The sequence below is a fragment of the Elgaria multicarinata genome, chromosome 11, assembly GCF_023053635.1.
Source record: "Elgaria multicarinata webbii isolate HBS135686 ecotype San Diego chromosome 11, rElgMul1.1.pri, whole genome shotgun sequence".
Taxonomy (NCBI): Eukaryota; Metazoa; Chordata; class Lepidosauria; order Squamata; family Anguidae; genus Elgaria; species Elgaria multicarinata.
In genome coordinates this window covers 4,101,127-4,120,234 of record NC_086181.1, presented here as the reverse complement: position 1 = coordinate 4,120,234, position 19,108 = coordinate 4,101,127, and the positions used below count along the sequence as shown (strand labels likewise).

General features: G+C 41.5%; 1 protein-coding gene across 4 annotated transcripts in view; it reads right to left on the bottom strand.

Moving 5' to 3' along the window:
* The window catches only part of KANSL1 (KAT8 regulatory NSL complex subunit 1), a 179,688-nt gene that overhangs the window by 40,445 nt on the left and 120,135 nt on the right, over positions 1-19,108 (bottom strand). For all 4 annotated transcript variants that reach the window (XM_063138704.1, XM_063138703.1, XM_063138705.1 and 1 more), the window contains one exon: positions 9,110-9,251. In XM_063138704.1, the coding sequence (XP_062994774.1) occupies positions 9,110-9,251 (142 nt within the window). The remainder of the gene's footprint in view (positions 1-9,109; positions 9,252-19,108) is intronic.

Genomic DNA, 19,108 nt, shown 5'->3' with positions numbered 1-19,108 from the left:
GATGGCAGTTTGCCCTGTGGGGGTGGGGGAAGAGTCCAAGAGGAGCAGGCCCCGATGTTACTTCTGCCTGCTCCTGTCCCCTCGGTCCTTCTTCTTCCCCACAGGGCCAAGATGGCAGTTTGCCCTGTGGGGGGGGGAAGAGTCCAGCAGGAGCAGGCCCCGATGTTACTTCTGCCTGCTCCTGTCCCCTCGGTCCTTCTTCTTCCCCACAGGGCCAAGATGGCAGTTTGCCCTGTGGGGGTGGGGGAAGAGTCCAGCAGGAGCAGGCCCCGATGTTACTTCTGCCTGCTCCTGTCCCCTCGGTCCTTCTTCTTCCCCACAGGGCCAAGATGGCAGTTTGCCCTGTGGGGGGGGGGGAAGAGTCCAGCAGGAGCAGGCCCCGATGTTACTTCTGCCTGCTCCTGTCCCCTCGGTCCTTCTATATTTATATCCCACTTTTTTCCTCTAAGGAATTCAAGGCGGCATACATAATCCTCCTCCTTTCCATTTTATCCACACAACAACAACCCTGTGTGGTAGGTTGGGCTGAGAGTCTATGACTGGTCCAAAGACTAGAATCAAGATCTCCTAACTTCCAGTCCAACACTATAACCACTACACCATACTGGCTCTTATTAACTAGATGCTCAGCTTTCCTGCAGATCAGGAAAGGTAGCACCAAGTCCAAGAGGTCACCAGTACAGTTAACAAGCAATGTCAAGGAAGTTATTAGAGAAAAGAAGGCTTCCTTCAGAGACTGGAAGTCTTGCCCAAATGAGGAGAAAAAAGAAAACACACTTTAACAAAGGAAATGCAAGCAGATAGTATGAGATGCAACACATTATTTTGATGAGCACATTACTAATAATAACAAGGCTAACAATACATCAGAAGCAGTAAACCAACTAGGAGGCAGTTGGACTGATGGATCACATGGAGTTAAAAGAGTACTAAAGGAGAATAGACTGTAGAGAAACTAAATGAATTATTTTCATCTGTCTTCACAGTGGAAGATGTAGGGCAGACACCTGTGCCTGAATGGATATTTTCAGTAAAGACGTCTGAGGAACTGAGTGAGGCAAATAGTGGTGACAAAATATGGAAGTTCTAGATCTTGTTGGCAAATTGAAAACAAGCAAATGACTGGGTCCAGATGAAATCCATCCTCGAGTTTTTAAAGAAATTAAATCTGAAATTACTGATCTTCTAATAAAAAATAAGTAACATGTTCATAAGGTCAGCCTCTGTACCTGGATTTCCAAAAGGTTTTTGACAAAGTTCCTTACCAAAGACTTCTTGGCAAACTTAGCAAACATGGAATAAAAGGAGAGGTCATCATATGGATCAACTGGTTAAACACCAGAAAGCAATACACAGGAATAAATGGTAAATTCTCATAATTGGGTTGGGACCACAATACCTGATGGAACGCCTCTCCCGACATGAACCCACCTGCGCGCAACATCTAAGGTCCTACTCCGGGTGCCTACTCAGAGGGACGCTGGGAGGATGGCAACAAGGGAGAGGGCCTTTTTGGTGGTGGCCTCCCAACTGTGGAACGATCTCCCCGATGAGGCTCGCCTGGCGCCAACATAGTTATCTTTCAGGCGCCAGGTCAAGACTTTTCTTGACCTGGCGCCTGAGGTGGCCATGTTTGCCAATAACACTAAATTATTTAGGGTGGTTAAAATAAAAAGCAATTGCAAAGTGCTCCAAAGCAATCTCTCCAAACTGGGAGAATGGGATTTAAAATCTCAATGCAGTTCTATGTATCTATGTAAAGAGATACATGCTTGGGCAAAATATCCCAACCACATATATACTGATGAAATTTAAGCGAGCTGTGACTGACCAAGAAAGCGCCAAGTTGTAGTGGACAGCTTAATGAAAACATTGACCCAGCATGCAGATGATGTGAAAAAGGAAAATTCCATGTTGGCCATAATTAGAAAATGAATTGAAAATAAAACTACCAATATCATACCTTAAACAACCACACTGATGCGACCACACAGTGGGATACTGTGTACAGCTCTGGTCATCACACCTCTAAAAGTGTATGAGTTGGAAAATTTACAGAAAAAGGCAACCAAAATGATTAAGGGGCTGGAAAACTGCCCTATGAAGAAAGGTTACAATATTTAGGACTGTTTAGCTTAGAAATATGTTATGTAATGGAGACATAATAAGATGTAGAAAACTATGCATGGTGTGGTTAAAGTGGATAGGAGATGGTTTCCTCACTCTCTCATAATACTACAACACAGGGTCATCCAGTGAAGCTGAATGGTGGGAGATTCGGGGTGGAATAAAAGGACGTATGTCTTCACACAGTGCAGAGTTAAACTATAGATGCAGTGATGGCCACTAACTCGAATGGCTTTAAAAGGTGATTAGACAAATTTATGGAAGATAAGGCTGTCAATGGCTACTAGACATTATGGCTAAATACCACCTCCACGGTCAAAGGCAGCATACCTCTGCAGGCCAGTTTCTGGGGAACATGAGAGGAGGGTGCCATTGCAATCATGCCTTGTTTGTGGGGAGCTATTTGGTCAGAATAGCTCCCCACAGAATGCTTGAGTAGATAGGCAAGCTTTTGGTCTAATCCAGTATGGCTCTTACATTCTTTATGTTCTGAACTGGTGCATGCTGCTCCTTCTCCCCTCTCACTCCTCACATGCTCAGAGATGTGAATAATCCATAGCAGACAACATCTGCTATGGATTGTTCAGAAAAGACATATGAACAGGCAGTGACATCAAAGAGCAGCAGCAAGGCCAAGGACCTCTGTGGATCAGCAGTGGGCCCTTAGCAGAGGTGAGGTCCTCAGCATGTGCCAAATGATTTACAGTTTACATAAAGTAGAACAGAGGCAGAGATGGCTGAACAAATGTCTGACCTGCAAGCTCAGACCCTAACTAAGGTCCACTCTTGTGTGTCCTCTGGCACTGTTGCCATGAAGGACAAGCCGTGCAAGCGCTGTTCCTTAGGGTGAGGGGAGCTGGGTGAAGGGGGTTCACCTACATGGTTAACATTTGCTCGAGTCACATAGACACCACATCACAAAGAACTCCTCCTTTTAAAACAGAAGAACACAGAAAATAACCATGCTATGTAAACACCAGGATTTATAGCACCAACAGCAGGGGATAGAAAAGACTGATGGACTTCCCACAAGTATTTCTTTTTAATAGCAAAAATCTAGCAAGGAACTACTTGAGATAGCAAATTCCATCCTATGTAACTTGTCTTGCCCTCTGTAACAACAATAAAAGGCTGCTGAAAGTTCAACATCAGGGTTTGACTCCAGCCAAAGGACAAATAATTCTGACTAGATGAAAAAATGTGGCTCTCTCAGTATATAATAGGATTTCCATACTGTGATGCAGGTGAGTATTTTGGTACAAGTATCAAATAACAGATTTCCAAATGCAAAAATAGTTTAGAATTATCATCAGGCTGAGAATATTTCCATCTCTCCTCTTCCTGTTCTGAGCTCAGTCCATGTCTGATTTGGGACCAGTCATACTTAGCTAACAAATACCAAATGAACATTCCACCAAGACAATACTTCCTGCTTTTGCTCCCTGCATGGTTCCAGTTCTTGTGCCAATTTGAGGAAACCATGAAGACTGGATCAGAATTATCACCCGCCCACAGCCTTGCTTTTATGAAGTCCTCCCTCTGTAGCAAAGAATGCATATTTCTATTGCAGGCATAGCCATCACACAAATTGTAAGCCTCTATGGTGAAAAAAATTCTACTCTAGACCTGTCCAAAGCACAAATGAGAAATGATGCTTCCCTGGCAGGGATGTGGTCAGTAGCCAATGAACCAATCTGCCCGTTTTGGGTTTTGTGCATTCCACAGAAGTCACAAAGTACAAAACTTCTGGGTTTTAACTAACGTAATCTACAGGATGGACAGTTGATGTTATAGATCCAGGATGCAGAGAAACATATACACCAATTCAAGCTAGGGATGTTTCCTATAGAATTTACTTGACCTGAAACTCCCAGGCTAATGTGCAGATCACAATTTAGCTTTTGCATTTCTTGAATTTTCCAGCAGTTTCTCAGCTCAAAAATACATTGAAAAACGTGAAACTTGGCAATAAAATATTGGCTGGTTGGCCACTGTGTGAACAGAGTGCTGGACTAGATGGACCCTTGGTCTGATCCAGGATGGTACTTCTTATGTTCTAGTAATGTTTATTTAAATGCAGCTACAGTTCAACACAGAAACAGGACAGGAGAGATGTATGGATGAACTCATGTGATAGCAACACAGACTACGAATAGACTGATTTGGCCATCCCTGGTCCAAGCATTTGCTCCTATCCAGCTGATTAACACTGAATGAAAAGAAATATTCACAGGCTAGTTAACTCATTCAATTCCTCAGATCAGAAAATAATCTTAAGAGTCAAGAGAAATTCGATGAACTAGATTTTTAACTTTGATGCTTTAAATGATGGATGCAGAATGAAAGCTCCTACACAAATCCTCCATCCCCTGTCAAAACAGGGACCAAGGAGCCCTTGCTAAAGATTCTATCATGTGTGGAACCCAGGATCTTAGGAATGCACATCCTCTGGAAATTTGTATGGCTCCTTCACCTTGAAGGGCAAGTCTAAACTTCTCATTCTACCTCTGAAAACAGTCCACTGTTTAGATTTAGCCATTTTTAAAGCATGTTTACAACATTGTTATTTTAAAATAGTGTGCTGCTTTGCAATTTTTCATTGAAAAGCAGTATTAAAATGTTTTAAAATTAGAGTTGCAGCTGCACTGAAAGCTATTACATACATTGAAGCCGGTAAAATTTTAACCTGCACTTGTTTCTTTCCCACAGAGAAACCGTATATAATTATGCAACAGGAACCATGACTGGTAACTCACCACTTCTCCGACCCTGACCCACCCAGTTCCAAGGTCAGCACTTTTACTTTGCTACTCAGACCTAACAGGAAATAGGCGAGCCTCCTATTTCTGGCTGTTGCGTTACTCCAAACTGGATAAATATGGATTTTATTTACGTGTTTGGACAGCAAAGTTTACTTGGATCACAAATACTATGGTGCTCTATTATTTATTTTTCCTAATCTGACATGCAAATCAATAGCAATGAGGTAGAAATTTGTTTTTGCTTTTTGAAGTCTTTGCAAACATTATATAAAAACATTCTTTTTGATTAACTAAGAGGCTGTCAACACTGACCTTATCAGTTATTTCTATTCTTCATTGCTGCAAGCTATATCAGGCCATCTTCAGATTTGGTCATACTTACAGTAGACCCCCACTGCAATCAATGGGAGTTAAATTAGTCATGAGTTAACTCATCCCATTAATAGGCCTACTCTAAATATGCCCAAGTCTGGATATAATCGTATAACTGCATTAAGAGGCTTCTGAGCTTCTTTCAGAAACATTTACAATGGATGGAGTTTCACCATCTGTTCTGCTATCATTCAGGTTTCACTTCACATTCATATATTGCAACAGTAAGATTGGGGCTTCTCTTTATGCACAAATCATCCTGCTGCCCAACAGTCTTCCTACATGAGCTGACAGAGGTGCTCTCAGCTTTGGTATGGAGGAAACCCATGCTGTTGTTGCTGACGGGCTTCAACAGCCATGCCAAGGCTTGCCTTCCTGGAACAGCTGATGACCTCATGGCTAATGAGTTGTCCCAGCATGCTATGGGGAAATCTGCCAGGCCCTACTTTGGATTTGGTATTTCCTCTGGGAGGCTAATGGTGATCTGGGGATTTTCCTCCAGCTTTGGTTCAACGGTGGCCATGCAACCTTCACATTTACCAATTCCCAAGTTTTACAAAGTATATATAGTGTCAAATAAAGCCAAATACCTTGAAGGGTACCTCAATGAGTATGAACAAGGTAGGTTTGGGCTAACAACATTTCCATACCTCCTGTGGGTATGTCAGAAAATACCCTAATTTTCCTACCTTCCAGATGGGCCATTTTCTCCTATTGCTGCCCCTCCCTCGCCACATAAATCAAGTTCTTCCTTGAACACACTTCTCAGACTTTCCTGATTCATCCTAGTTTCACTGATCCAAACGCTAGTACCAGCTAATCTACCCTTTATTCCATCTTTGCTATTATCTCTCCCATCACTGCTGCGTTATATTATTACTTGCAGATTAATGCAGATAGCTTACATGTACTGGCACATGACTGCCAGTCCATTTTCTGTCCCAAACAGCAATGCTATTCAAGAGCAGTTGATGGCAAGGTGCACCCCCTAGAGTTTTAAGCAAGCAAAAGTAATTAGGTGAGTCACCAATTCGCACCATATGTTCCTATTCTTGGGATTATATTTGCTGTTGCTGATGGTATAAGATGTCTGCTAAAACTAGCAGATAAAAGGGTTATGCCAAATGGATTTCCCTATCCAAATCTAGTGGGGGAGAAAGGAACAAATGGAGGGTGCAAACTCTGGTTTAGACTCCAATAGTGTGGTAGCAGATAGGGAGAACTCACACTGGGTCCTAATTTCCTAATGGTAAAAGCCAATAAGCTCTCCCCCTGTATTACAAACCTCTTTTTCTCTGCCAAGCTTCACATATCTTACGAGTCTGATCCTATGCAAAAGTTAGGTTCCCAGTGGAACTTACTCTCAAACTCAAATCTACAAGAGTACTGGACATTTAGAAATTATTCTGACAGAACAGAAATGGAAGTGTGCATGAGAAAACCTAGGGACATCCAGTTCGAATACTAGAGGAGGAGGATTATGTGCACCAACTTGCGTTCCTTGAAGGAAAAAAGATGGGATATAAATGCAATAAATAAATAAAAATAGAGGGAACTTGGGGAAGAGTGGATTAGGAGATAGAAGAAACTGAAAAGATCAGCAAGTCATTCTAGTCCTTTGGACCCACCTTAAAGGTACAGTCAGAATAAACAGAAAAACAAAAGGAGCTTTGACAAGTAAGTGAGTGTACATTGTTAAATGAATTAAAACAAAATGTACATTGTGTGCAGTAAGGACTGTTCACTCGCGCCCACATCTACATGCAGCAGCCTGTGGAAGTACATACACTTGTACATGAGTAGACCCCCAGCACTTACTTTATCAGTTGGCTATGAGAAATGGTGTTAGTGGGTGAACTGATGGACAGGCTCTACTCATACACAAGTATACATGCACAGGCTTGGGATAGGGGAGTATTTCATTTGGTTCTTTTTTTTCTCTTTTCTTTTTTGAAATAAGAACTTGGCAGAATTCACATATTTCTTCACAAAAAGGGCAGGAAGAACTAGAAGTTTTTTAAAATTCAAAAGTTGAAGGAAGTACAACAGCCAGACTCGTCCATCTAGGCCCAAGCCTGTGAGTGCATAGTTCTTAAAGCCTGGTTTTGAATCCATGTCTTCAAACACGTTAGTGTGCTGAATTAAGGATTGCCTCCACCTCCACAGCCACTGATTGTTTGTGCAGTTCTCTCCACCCCACCCCACCCCACCCCGCAATTCTAAAAGGCTGACGTGCCCTCTCTGAAGGCTTTCGCTACTGTCAGGGAGAGCTTTAAGGCTAAAATAGGCCGGCATTCTGATCCTGGCACCTTTGTTTTCAGCTCCACTTTAAACCCAGGAACGTGGCCCCTGAGAGTTTCTTTGAAATAGATTTCGGCCCCTGCGACCTTATCAACAGATCTCATTCCTGTGCCTCTGCCACGTGTACGTTGTAGACAATGGGGTTGTGTGTTAATCTCCCCTCCAAGTCCTGCATCATTTATTTCTGCCTTCCTGATTCACATTTTCAAATTGTTGAATATTTGTAGACAAAACACAGAAGAAACACAGGATGATAAACAAACATGGAGATTTTCCCAGTTCCTCCCCCACCCCAACCCTGAGGACTAGAATCATGCTTTTGATGTGAAACATTAAATTTGTCAAGCCACCTCAGTTGACTGAGGACATGTGCTTCACTGCATGGAAATTTGTTGGATTGTGTGAACTGGCCTTTAGGTACACAATATAGCCTTGAATACTATGTACTTTAAAACTGTCATCCCTAAATCTGGCAAGGACTATACTAACTGTGCTAATTACTGACTGATCTTGCTAATAAACATTGATATTAAAATAGTAACAGACTGCAACAAGTCATTACAACATTGGTCAGACCAGATCAGGCAGGGGGTCGGTAACTTTTTAAATCTTTGTAAACCGTCCAGAGAGCTTCGGCTATGGGGCAGTATATACATGTTTCATAATAATAATAATAATAATAATAATAATAATAATAACAACAACAACCACCACCACCTTGAGATTAGTTGTGGATTTGATAGCTTTAAATAGAGAAAGAATTGACTAAGGCAGCCATTGTCTGTTTGGATGCTGAGAAGGCCTTGGACAAAATTCATTGGATGTTTATGCTTGCTACACTGGGTAATTATTGAATTATTATGGAATTACTGAAGTGGGTTAGAATTTTATATTCGACCCCAAGAGCAAGTGTTATGACCAATGGTTGGTTGTTGGCTTTCTTCGTGCTTGGGTGAGGTACTAGGCAAGGGTGTCCACTTTCCCCATTGATATCTGATCCATGCTGGGAGTCCCTGGCTTGGGCAATTAGACAGAGTAGTAGTATTCACATGTTTGTGCAAGCTGACTTAGAATTTAAAATTATTCTTTACGTTGATGATCTTTTATTGTTTCTAAACTCCAGGCATCTATTCCTGCTTTGATGAAACTAATGAATACTTTCAGTGATCTGTTCGGTTATTCAATTAACTGGTCAAAGTCTGAATCAATACCGATTGGATGCAGCGTATTTCCTAGTGTGTTGGCTAATGGTCAATCTCAATTGATTAAAATACATTTGAATAAGTTGATTAGTGAGACTGCACGAGATATAGATAGATGGGGTGCCAATATGTACTTGCCTCTAACAGCATTCATTTGATAATGTCTGGTGACAGTGAACCCTGTGACAGTGAAGCCATAGAATCCTGACCCAACACAAAGCAAATTATTTTGTCCTTTATATATGTGATGCAAAACAAACCATGTGGGAAGGTATTTATTTGCAGGGGCAGGGAAGGGTTGAAGACCTAGAAGAGACTTGTCCATTAACCCCATTATTTTCTTACCTTGTTGGCTCGAATCTGCTTGTAAATATCCGTCTGCTGCCGGATTCGGTACTCTAGATCAGAGACGTGCGCTTGAAGCCAGTTCCAGTGACTGACAATGGCTGCTCTGTCTGCCGCCCACTGCCATTCTGACCGTCGCCTTCTGGAAAGAAGGAAAAGCAGCATTCTGTACAAGTGACTGAACACATGTTGTCCTAAACTGAGAGCCACCCATGCTTACCCCTTTGCCTTTTTAGTACCTCAGCATAAAAAGGAGAGAGAGAGAGAGAGAGAGAGAGAGAGAGAGAGAGAGATTAAACTACCCAATACATAAATGATGGAATCAAAAAACTGGAAAGGATCCAATAGGTCAGACCACCCGAATTCCTACTCTATGACATGTAACTAACACATCCACAACAGATTTTTGTCCAACTTTTTTCCATCAAATTTCTCGATTTCATAGTTTCTCTTGCTTGTTTACTCCATTGATGAACTCTTACAATATTAGGAGGGCCTTAAAACATTCCTGCTTACTATAAATACTCCTCTATAGCTTCAATCTACTGTTATGGTTTTGTGGTCAAACTCCTAACAGGACTGTGGCAATTGTGTGTCCTTGTGCCCTTTCAGCCTTCTCTAAAACAATTTATCTTCTGGATTCTTTATCATCCCTGTAGCTCTCCTCCAAAATGGAGTGGAAATTTCCAGAATGAAAATACAGAAACAGGACTCCAAATAAGGTCTTACAATTCTAAACAGAGAGGGGACTTACAATTTAAGTCTCAGAAATCAAGCTACAACACCATGAAATACCTTTGGCTTTTTGTGTGTGCGTGTGTATTTTGGTCCCTACCCAACAGTGGTGGCTGATGCCGACTGGCAGGGCAGAGGACGGATCACCAAAGGTACATGAACTTTAAGATCATGAGTGCAAAAGTGGAGGAATACACACAACAACACCTAAACAGTCCTTTAGTCCCACATTCTCATATTCCAGAAAGAACTCCAATTGCACAAAGAATTAAGTGACTTGAGACCATGAGTGCAAAATAGTGGGGGGGCGGGGCGTGTTTTAGATATCCACACAAAATAATAAAACCATATGCGCTCTATGCGGGGCTGCCCTTGAAGCTGCTCCGGAAGCTGGAGCTAGTGCAGAACGCTGCAGCTCGGCTGTTGTCTGGAGCTGCCCCTTTCCAGCATGTAACTCCTCTGCTGAGGGAGCTGCACTGGCTGCCCATTCGCTACCAGGCCAGATTTAAGGTTCTTGTGTACAAAGCCCTAAGCAACTTGGGACCAGGATACCTGAGAGAGCACCTTCTCCCCTACTAACCTGTCCGGTCACTGAGGTCATCCGAGAGCATGCTCCTAGTGGTTCTACATAGACGAATCCTCCAACTGGAATCCACCAGGGCAAGAGCCTTCAGCGTGGTGGCCCCCCTCCTGTGAAATTTCCCTGCCTATGAAGGTCAGGCAGGCGCCAACTTGATATTCCTTTCGGAGCCTCCTGAAAACGTCATTGTTCCAGGAAGGTTTTCCTTAATGACCAGCCACGGTTCATGGTTCATTTTGCTTCTTTAAAAATCTATTTTAAGGTGTTTTATTCTGTTTTTATCTTATTTTATCTTGTACACAGCTCCGAAATTTTGAATGGGGAGCGGTATATAAATATTGTAAATAAAATAAAATAAATAAAAACAATCCATTGCAAAAGGGATCATGGAGAGTATGTCTGCAAAGCTGAGTGTGCAGGGGATGGGGATGATGATGATGATGATGATGATGATACCAATAATACTCTCAAGAGAAGCAGAAAAACAGCTTTTGAACCCAGGAGAACATTCTTAGAGCATCCTAATCAATTCCATTGCATATCCATCACAAAACATCCACAAACTGCCCCTCTCCATGTCTACTCAGGAGTAGCAATGAGAAGCAGCAGAGTACAAAAATCCAGCTTATGCATGCCTACTCAGAAGTAAGAAGGACTGAATTATGTAGGAGTAAGTATGGACAGTAGGTTCTGAGAACATTCAAACTATATCTTTTGCATGTAATAATAATTAGGTTGACAGAACAACATAGAACAGCAGTATTTGAAACCCAGCAGCAGCCCATTGCAAAAAAAGAGTTTAAAAAGACATTAAAATAACCAGAAGAAAACAACAAAAGTATACTGAAACAAGATCAAAACGAGAAGTAACCTAAGTGAAGGATAGGATTTGTTTCATGACAGATGAAAACAATCTAGCACTATTTTCCAAACTTTTGCTACTTTTAACAACTTCCAAACAAAGTTCATTTTTAACCAAACTATATTGTAATTCCAAAACACTATTATCACTATTTTCCAAATTACTGCCAAATGAGTTAACCTTTATTTATTCTAGCCTTTCCTCCTCTTTCCTTATCAAATTACTGAGTTGTGTTCTACCAAATCAAGCTAGCCTAAATGAATATTGTCGGCAAACCTTCAACTTTCAGGTCAAAGTTCTGCTCTTTATAGCCCCCTAAACTGGAGTTGCCAGGTATCTCGTACATATAAAACATACACTCTACCATAGGGATGGGCAATTTATTTTGACTACAATTCCCATCAGCCTAGCCAGCATAGTTAGGAATGATGGGAATTGTAAGCAAAAACCTCTGTAGGGACACAAATTAACCACCCTCTCTACTACTTTATACTCAGCTGTATTAAACATATTTTTTATTAGAAGCTGTATTCTTTTCAGTATTTACAAACGCTGTGAACCATAACTGAATCTAAGCTTACTAATACTGAACTGCCACCTCACGCAGATGTGGCCAAGGTGAAACACAAGTGAGCCAAAATTAAGACTAAGACAGGAAAGATGCAAATGATAGTAGCCACAGACATAGTGTTCGAAGTCTCTTGTAGTGGACACAATATAAGGGAATCATTTTCCCACACTGAATAGATGCAAAATATCCTAAAGGACTCATAATATTTAATCCCAGCTGGATTTCCCCACAGCACCTGAGCAGTTTTCTACAGCTGAGTTTCACAAATTTCAAAAGCATCTGAGGCAGATTCTAGAAATGTAACCAAATAAGGTGGGAGAGCCCTGTGGTGGACTATATAATTTCAGACTGCAGTTGGGAGATCAAGTTTTTGAGTGCCCCCCAAGTCAAAAAGGAAGCCTCTCTGCATGTAGAAAACTAGTACACGGCAGGAAGTGTGCTGGTCTTTTACCTCTTCCTCACATGCTAGGAAACAGTACTGGGAAAAGGCCCAGTATTGGGCAAAAGGCGGGATACAAATAAATAAGTATAATATAATAATATAGGAAACTTTTATGTTTATTTTACATTTGCAAGGACATTTTTGGTTTTTTACACATTGTGAAACATTGAAAAATGTTATCCCTCAATCTCTATCCTGAAGTGAGCTCCGGCTATTGGGCGGTATAGAAATGTAATAAATAAATAAGAATCCCCTAAAGGGAGTATAGGGGAAAGGTTGGGAAAAAGCTTCCAGCTGTACTACAGATCAGCTGAGCAACAATTTATATGAAGTATTTGATAACATAGAAATAGAAAGGAAGTGTCCCTGTATGTACAGGTGCATTTCTATTGAAGGTGGAATAAACTTGTGGATTTTTCAAAATGACATTTTTCTATGTTTGTTTGAGTTGTACTTCGCCTTTCTACCAGGAAAAATGGCACTCAGAGCAGCTTTCAATCACTAACACAACTTGATTAAAACAATAATAAAACAAATACATTAAAACACAATTCAAAATACAACAAATAACAGAATAAAAACAGCATCCAATCCCACACTAAAGGCCTGCCTGAATAAAAAGAAGTCTTTGCTTGTAGTGGAAGGACAGCAGAGAGGGAGCAAACCCAGCCTCCCTCAGCAGCAAGTTCCACAGCCTGGGAGCAGCCACCAAGAAGGCCCTCTTTCACATCACTACAAAAAAATGCCTATGAAGGAGGTGGTCTTGAAAGAAGGGCCTCTCCAATAGATCTTAAAACCTGTGCAGGCTTGTATAGGAGAAAACAGTCTTTCAGATAGACCGGTCTCAACAGTAGCCAGAGTAGGTGTTGCAATAAGGGAGTTAAACGCTTCCTGTAACCAGCCCCGATTAACTGTCTGCCCTCAACGTTCTGGGCCAGCTAAATTTCTAAACAGTTTTTGAGAGCAGCCCCACATAAAGTACATTATAGAAGTCCAAAGGGTATATAACTAAGGCATGCAGGACTGTGGCAGATCAGACTTCTCAAAGAATAGGCGAAGTTGGCACACTCAGCTGGGTGAACACAATCCTGGCCAATGCCAAAACCTGGGCAGCCAGGTTCAAAGCCAGATCCAAGAGAGCAACCAAACTGTGACCTTGAATCTTCGGGGTGGGGTGAGGGAATAACCCCAACCAGCACAGGCTAAATCCCTACGCCTTGAACTGCCTTTTGACTAACCAGAAGCATTTACCCACTCAGCCATTCACTCCCCTGCACCTCGGCTGTTTTTGTAAGCCAGGAGAGGCTTACAAAAGTAGTAGGCCTCGCCTTTCCAAGGATCTTGTCCACATCCTAGGGCTGTACAAATTGAAAAGTATCCATTGTAACTGGATAAGCAGAGCCAAAGTTACATCTACTGGACCTGTATCAACTATGGCATCCAAGTTGGCACAGATACAATCAATTTTATCTGCAAAGTGTTGTGCAAATATGTTCCCCACCCTTCACTCCATTACTTAAAAAGTATGTATTTGCTTTAATTCTCCCCTCACTTGGAGCACGAAAGTTTTGGTATTTCAAAAGGAAGTCTTAAAGCAGTATACAGGAACTGCAATTTTATGGGGAGCACAAAACCAAACACAGGTTATCTGAAGGATCAGCTTTCTCCATACCTGCCTTCCTGGAGCTTGTCCCTTTTCAGGGTGATTGTCCCACCTCTTCAGTGGTGGCTCTCTGGCGGTGGAAAGCCCTCTGCAGAGCAGCTTCGCCTGATACCTACCTTGATGTTATTTTGGCACCAGCAAAATACCTTTCAATTAGGCCTTTTAATCAGTGATACCTTTGATATATTTTAATGCCGATTCAGTAGCTTTTGTGTTATTTTATCAAAGTTAACTTGTTTTCAACTGCAACATAAGGTGCCCTGAGAACCCAATTACAGGGCAACGTATAAATATTGGATATAAAACATCCAGCAAAAGGAATTTCACACACAAAGCATGATGGGAAGTGTGGTTTCATAGCAAGCACTATTTTATTTATTTATTTATTTATTTATTTATTACATTTTTATACTGCCCAATAGCCGAAGCTCTCTGGGCGGTTCACACACACACACACACACACACACACACACACACACACACACACAAAAGCACTGAAGTAGACCTGCTTTTCTCTCCTTGACATTTTACTGAGTGAGCATGCTGGGATTTGTAGTATGCATGCAGTAGGTAATAGAACCTGGATTAACATTAAAAAGGAGGGAAGCATGGAAAACTGAAGGGCAAAAATCAGTTCTTTCTTGACGAAAGTTTACTCCATGAACACTCACTAACAATTCAATATAAAAAATGTAAACTGGCAAGAACTCCATGTCTACTCTCCTGAAAAAAGGAAAGTGGGCAAACTAACAATAGGTTTGAGCTTCTGAAAGGGAATGAGGCAGGAGATAAAACAAATTACATACTATATCACAAAGATTGATATGTGACCCAAATCATGCACTGGCTTTTAAGGAATATCTTCCATACTTGCTAGTTCAGAAAAAATCTGGTCTTGATCTGGTTGCTAAAATGTTATGAAGATAAATACTTCCCCCTGTTTAATATTAGTTATGAGTCACTAGCATCATTTTTTCCCTTCTCATTTCCTTTGCCAGTATTCCTGAATATTATTCTCCAGCTCAGTGAATTTACACACCCATTGTTTTCCAATAAAGTTAAGGATAGTATTAAGTGACGCCTCCCTCAGCCCCAGTTCTTTGTCTGATGACAGTTTAAGCCACTGATTAATCATATCCATCACTCAAATCATTCCCTTCCAGATGTGATGGTCCACAGCTTCCAACATCATCTGAGAGTGAACTGAATGAGAAAGGGTTAACTTCTCCTCAAGAAGGCAGGGTGAAAACAAAGTTCCTATGTTCACCCTGAGAGGAAGAAAGCTTCCCTCAGTCACAGAATTTGACATCAGCAGTAAAGCCAGAACTGCAACTCAGAACATCAGTGATAAGCAACTATATAAACAATCCTCTCCAAGAACCAGGCAGTAGCTGGATAGGACAGAGGCTTAAGAGGCCTATGTACCTATACAGACACCATGCAAACGTGAATACTGTACCCACAGGAAAAAATTCACACAGCACCAGTCACTTTCATCCCAAGGAAGGACTCTTGGATCCACTCTCCGCTGACCAGAAGAACATTTTGCGGTAAGTCTCACTTCACATTTTCACTCAGCAGAGGATCTGAGCCAACAGAAAAGGGTTTTACAATAGAAGTATTCCCTTCTACTGGCAAGATGAGGTGATTCATAAAATTTGCTGCAGCACTGAAGGATGCCGCAGCCAAGCCATAACAAAAGTAGGGTTGGCCCAGGTGACCACCCAGCAAATGTCCTCTGGGAGGGAGCGAATTCTTGGCCCTGGTCAGGAGGTTATCCAAATAGACATGAACTCTCCTTGTAAGCAGGTGAACAACTAGGGCTGCCAGAATCTTGGTGAAGTTCCTAAGGGCCAACCCTAGTATTGATGCTGAAGCCTGTTGTAGAAGGTCCAGAGAAACCTCCTGTGAGAAGCACGGATAGGAACAAAGAGGCAGGCCTCTAACATATCAATGGAAACCAGAAAGTCTCCTGACTGGATGGCCTCTGTTGTTGACCTGAGCATCTCTGTTCAAAACATCTGAGACCAAAGTAACCTATTCACAAATTTTAGGCCAGGCAGGATCACCTGCCAAACTCTATTGTCTTGGGGCACTGTCAAAACAGCAGAGAACACAGCTGAGGATCTCTCTGCTGCTTATGTCTAGCAGGTGTTGAATGGCTGAAAGTATCCTCAGATACTCCCACCTTGTTGAGGCTTCTTACCTCCATCCAGGTCCATGCCAACCAATATACCACCAGGAAATGCCAAGCACTGTGTAGCACTGGGTTCCTGTGCACTGGAGCTATCAAGCCACCTACAGGCTGAAAAATGCTGGACGCTCTACCACATTGGGTTCCTGCCCTCCACAGCAATAATGAACAAGGCTAAGTTGCACCAGGTCCCCTTGGTGGAGGGGTGTGGGGCTGGAAACGCTGAGGGTAGGGTGCACTGGCTTCCTCATTCCAGTGGTAATCCCAGGAGACAACAGTGGTAATTGCAGTGAGCCAGCAGAAGCAGGAACAATGCTAGCCCATGCCCCATGGAACTGAGTCTTGTCTCACTATGCTCTATCCTACCTAATCACTGATGGGAGGAAACCAAGTGGAGAAGGGAATGGAGGTTGCTATTGTTGTTGAGATATTTTTTGAGCCTTAGGCTGCTATCCCAGCATTACCTGGGAGCAGCCAAGGTAACCTTGCTTTTCTCTAGGAGGCAGATCCAAGACTGAGGGATTTTTCCTCCTGTCAGGGTGGATATAGAAAGTTTGTTTTGGTTCTGTCTTTGGAAGCAAGAGGCATTAATCCTTTTCTGTTGACTCCATTCCTTTGCCAACAGAAAATTTGAATATTTCTTTCAGGCTTAATAGACAAGTTTTTTTTAAAATCCACACTTCTCTACCTTCCCCCTCAACCTGAAATTATCTGATAATTTTATGTATCTTTTTGAATTTACAGACACATTTACCAGAAAGGAGAAAACTCCCTGTTCAGAAATGGTACAATAGGGAACCATTAAATAGGGAATCATTTTATTTTGTACAACACTGTGCAGATGCCATTGAGGTTTCAACAAGTGAAGGACAAGAGAACATATATGAAGCTAGCATAGAGCTGTTAAGGGCATGAGACATGAAGTCAAGACCACAGTGCAGCCAAGAATTCACTGGATGGCCTTAAGACAAGTCAATATCATACAACCACAGACACCCCCCACTCCCCATCTGTAACGTAATGGAAATAATAGTAGCTCACCTTACAGAGCTGTTGCAAGGATTGTTGAAATACTGTTTTATCATTTCATTCAGTACATAGGGTAAAACACTATATAAACAACAAGGATTAAGCCTTGTTTTGTGCTTGCTCTGCCCAATATTTTTCTAACTTTAAGACTGCTCAATATATGATACTGGCACCCACAGCCACTACAACATACACCATTGTTTAGTATTTTTTGCTGAAACTAATCCAGCTATCTTTTTAAATGAGGAATTGCTGAAGCAGTTCTTTCAAAAGGAAAAGTATTCAACAGAATCAGAAAATCCACACAAGTAATGTCTGGGGAAACAAAAGTACTTCTGCTGTAACTCTATCCAAGAGAATTCATCCTTCCAAAAATGAATCACTAATGTCCCATTCCGTAGCAGTGAGATTTCTTATCAGGTAAGTTTTCTTTGGATTGGGTGGAAGGCGGAGAAAAGAAGAGATTATCTGCAACACTAATCATTTTGAGAGATAGACTCTGTAATCAATGGGACTTACTTCAAAGAAAAAATGCTTTAGATTAAACTGAAAATGTAGAAAATGCACCAAAGAGGTGCAAAGTAGCCTTGTAAAAGAATGCAGTAAAGTTTATGTTATCTGGTTTCCATTTAGATGCTCTCAAAGTATAGTAAAAGGCAAAAACACAAATGTCTCACCAATATTTATTACATTACCATGTTTTGTGTATTGTTTTTGCATTGTTGTTACCAAGCATGATCATGGGGTAAAGGGTGTGTGAGAGAGTGTGTGTGTGTGCAGATATAGATATTTCACACATATAGCCTTAGGCAAACAAATGTACAGCTGACACAAACAAATTTGATACACTGTTTTCATGTATAGGAAGGGTTTCTGCTTAAAAAAAACTAGATGTTTGCACATAAAATTAGACCTGAATGCATTCATATTGTGCACTCAAGCAATTGTGTGTGCTTGGATGTATGTGTACATAAAATCACATACTTTATAAAAGAATGGATACTGCACAAATACGGCAAAACACCAGTGTCTCCTTTCTGAAGATGTAAATCAAGACTCATTTCTTAAACAGATTATTTCACTAGCTTTAACGGTTTATGTAGAGTTCGGATTAAGAAAGATGACATCATGACCATGACATAGCCAAATGGCTAGGCAGATTCTGTGTCACTTTAAATGGGAATCCGTGATCCACATGTGAAGTGTCATATACTGAGTTCCAAACCTTGCTTGTGCATTCAGTGACACTCTCTTCAACATAAACTGCCAATATTAACCAGTTGTTTAAAGCCCCACTGCCCCCTGTATTATGTAAACCAAACTATGAACTTGGTACATAACCCACAGAGTTGTTTACACAGCAGTGACTGCCAGGGAATTGGCAGCACTCCGCTTCCTGGGATCAAAAAAGATGTGGAAGCATCATGCCTCCTATAAGCAACTGTCTACACTTTGTCAGGTTCAGGAGGTTCTATGTCACACTTCTGCAATGATGCGAAATAGACCAATGGTTCTAAAAACAACCTTAGTTGGGGTTGCAGGCTTGTCTACTGTAAGGCCAAAGCAGGAGAGTCAGCAATCATCAAAACCAATGGAACAGGTACACATGTCCCTAATCCAAGATCTTGTTGTCTCCACTATTCAAGAAAAAGGAGCAAATCTGCCCTCCCACACAACCAGTGGTGGTTGTATTACTTCATGGACAACTGTTCACCACCACTACTTTTCTTTATACCTGCCTCTAGCAATTGTATCAACTGCTCCTGGTATCTACATTTAAGAAATCATCCCCAAAATTAATATACAAAATTAAATATCAGTAACTTCATCTGGCATAGGAATATGCAAGATTTCTAGTTGCATCATGGGTGATTTCCATCAAGAAACGGAAGAGAAGGGTAGTTTGTTCCACAAGAAGGGGGG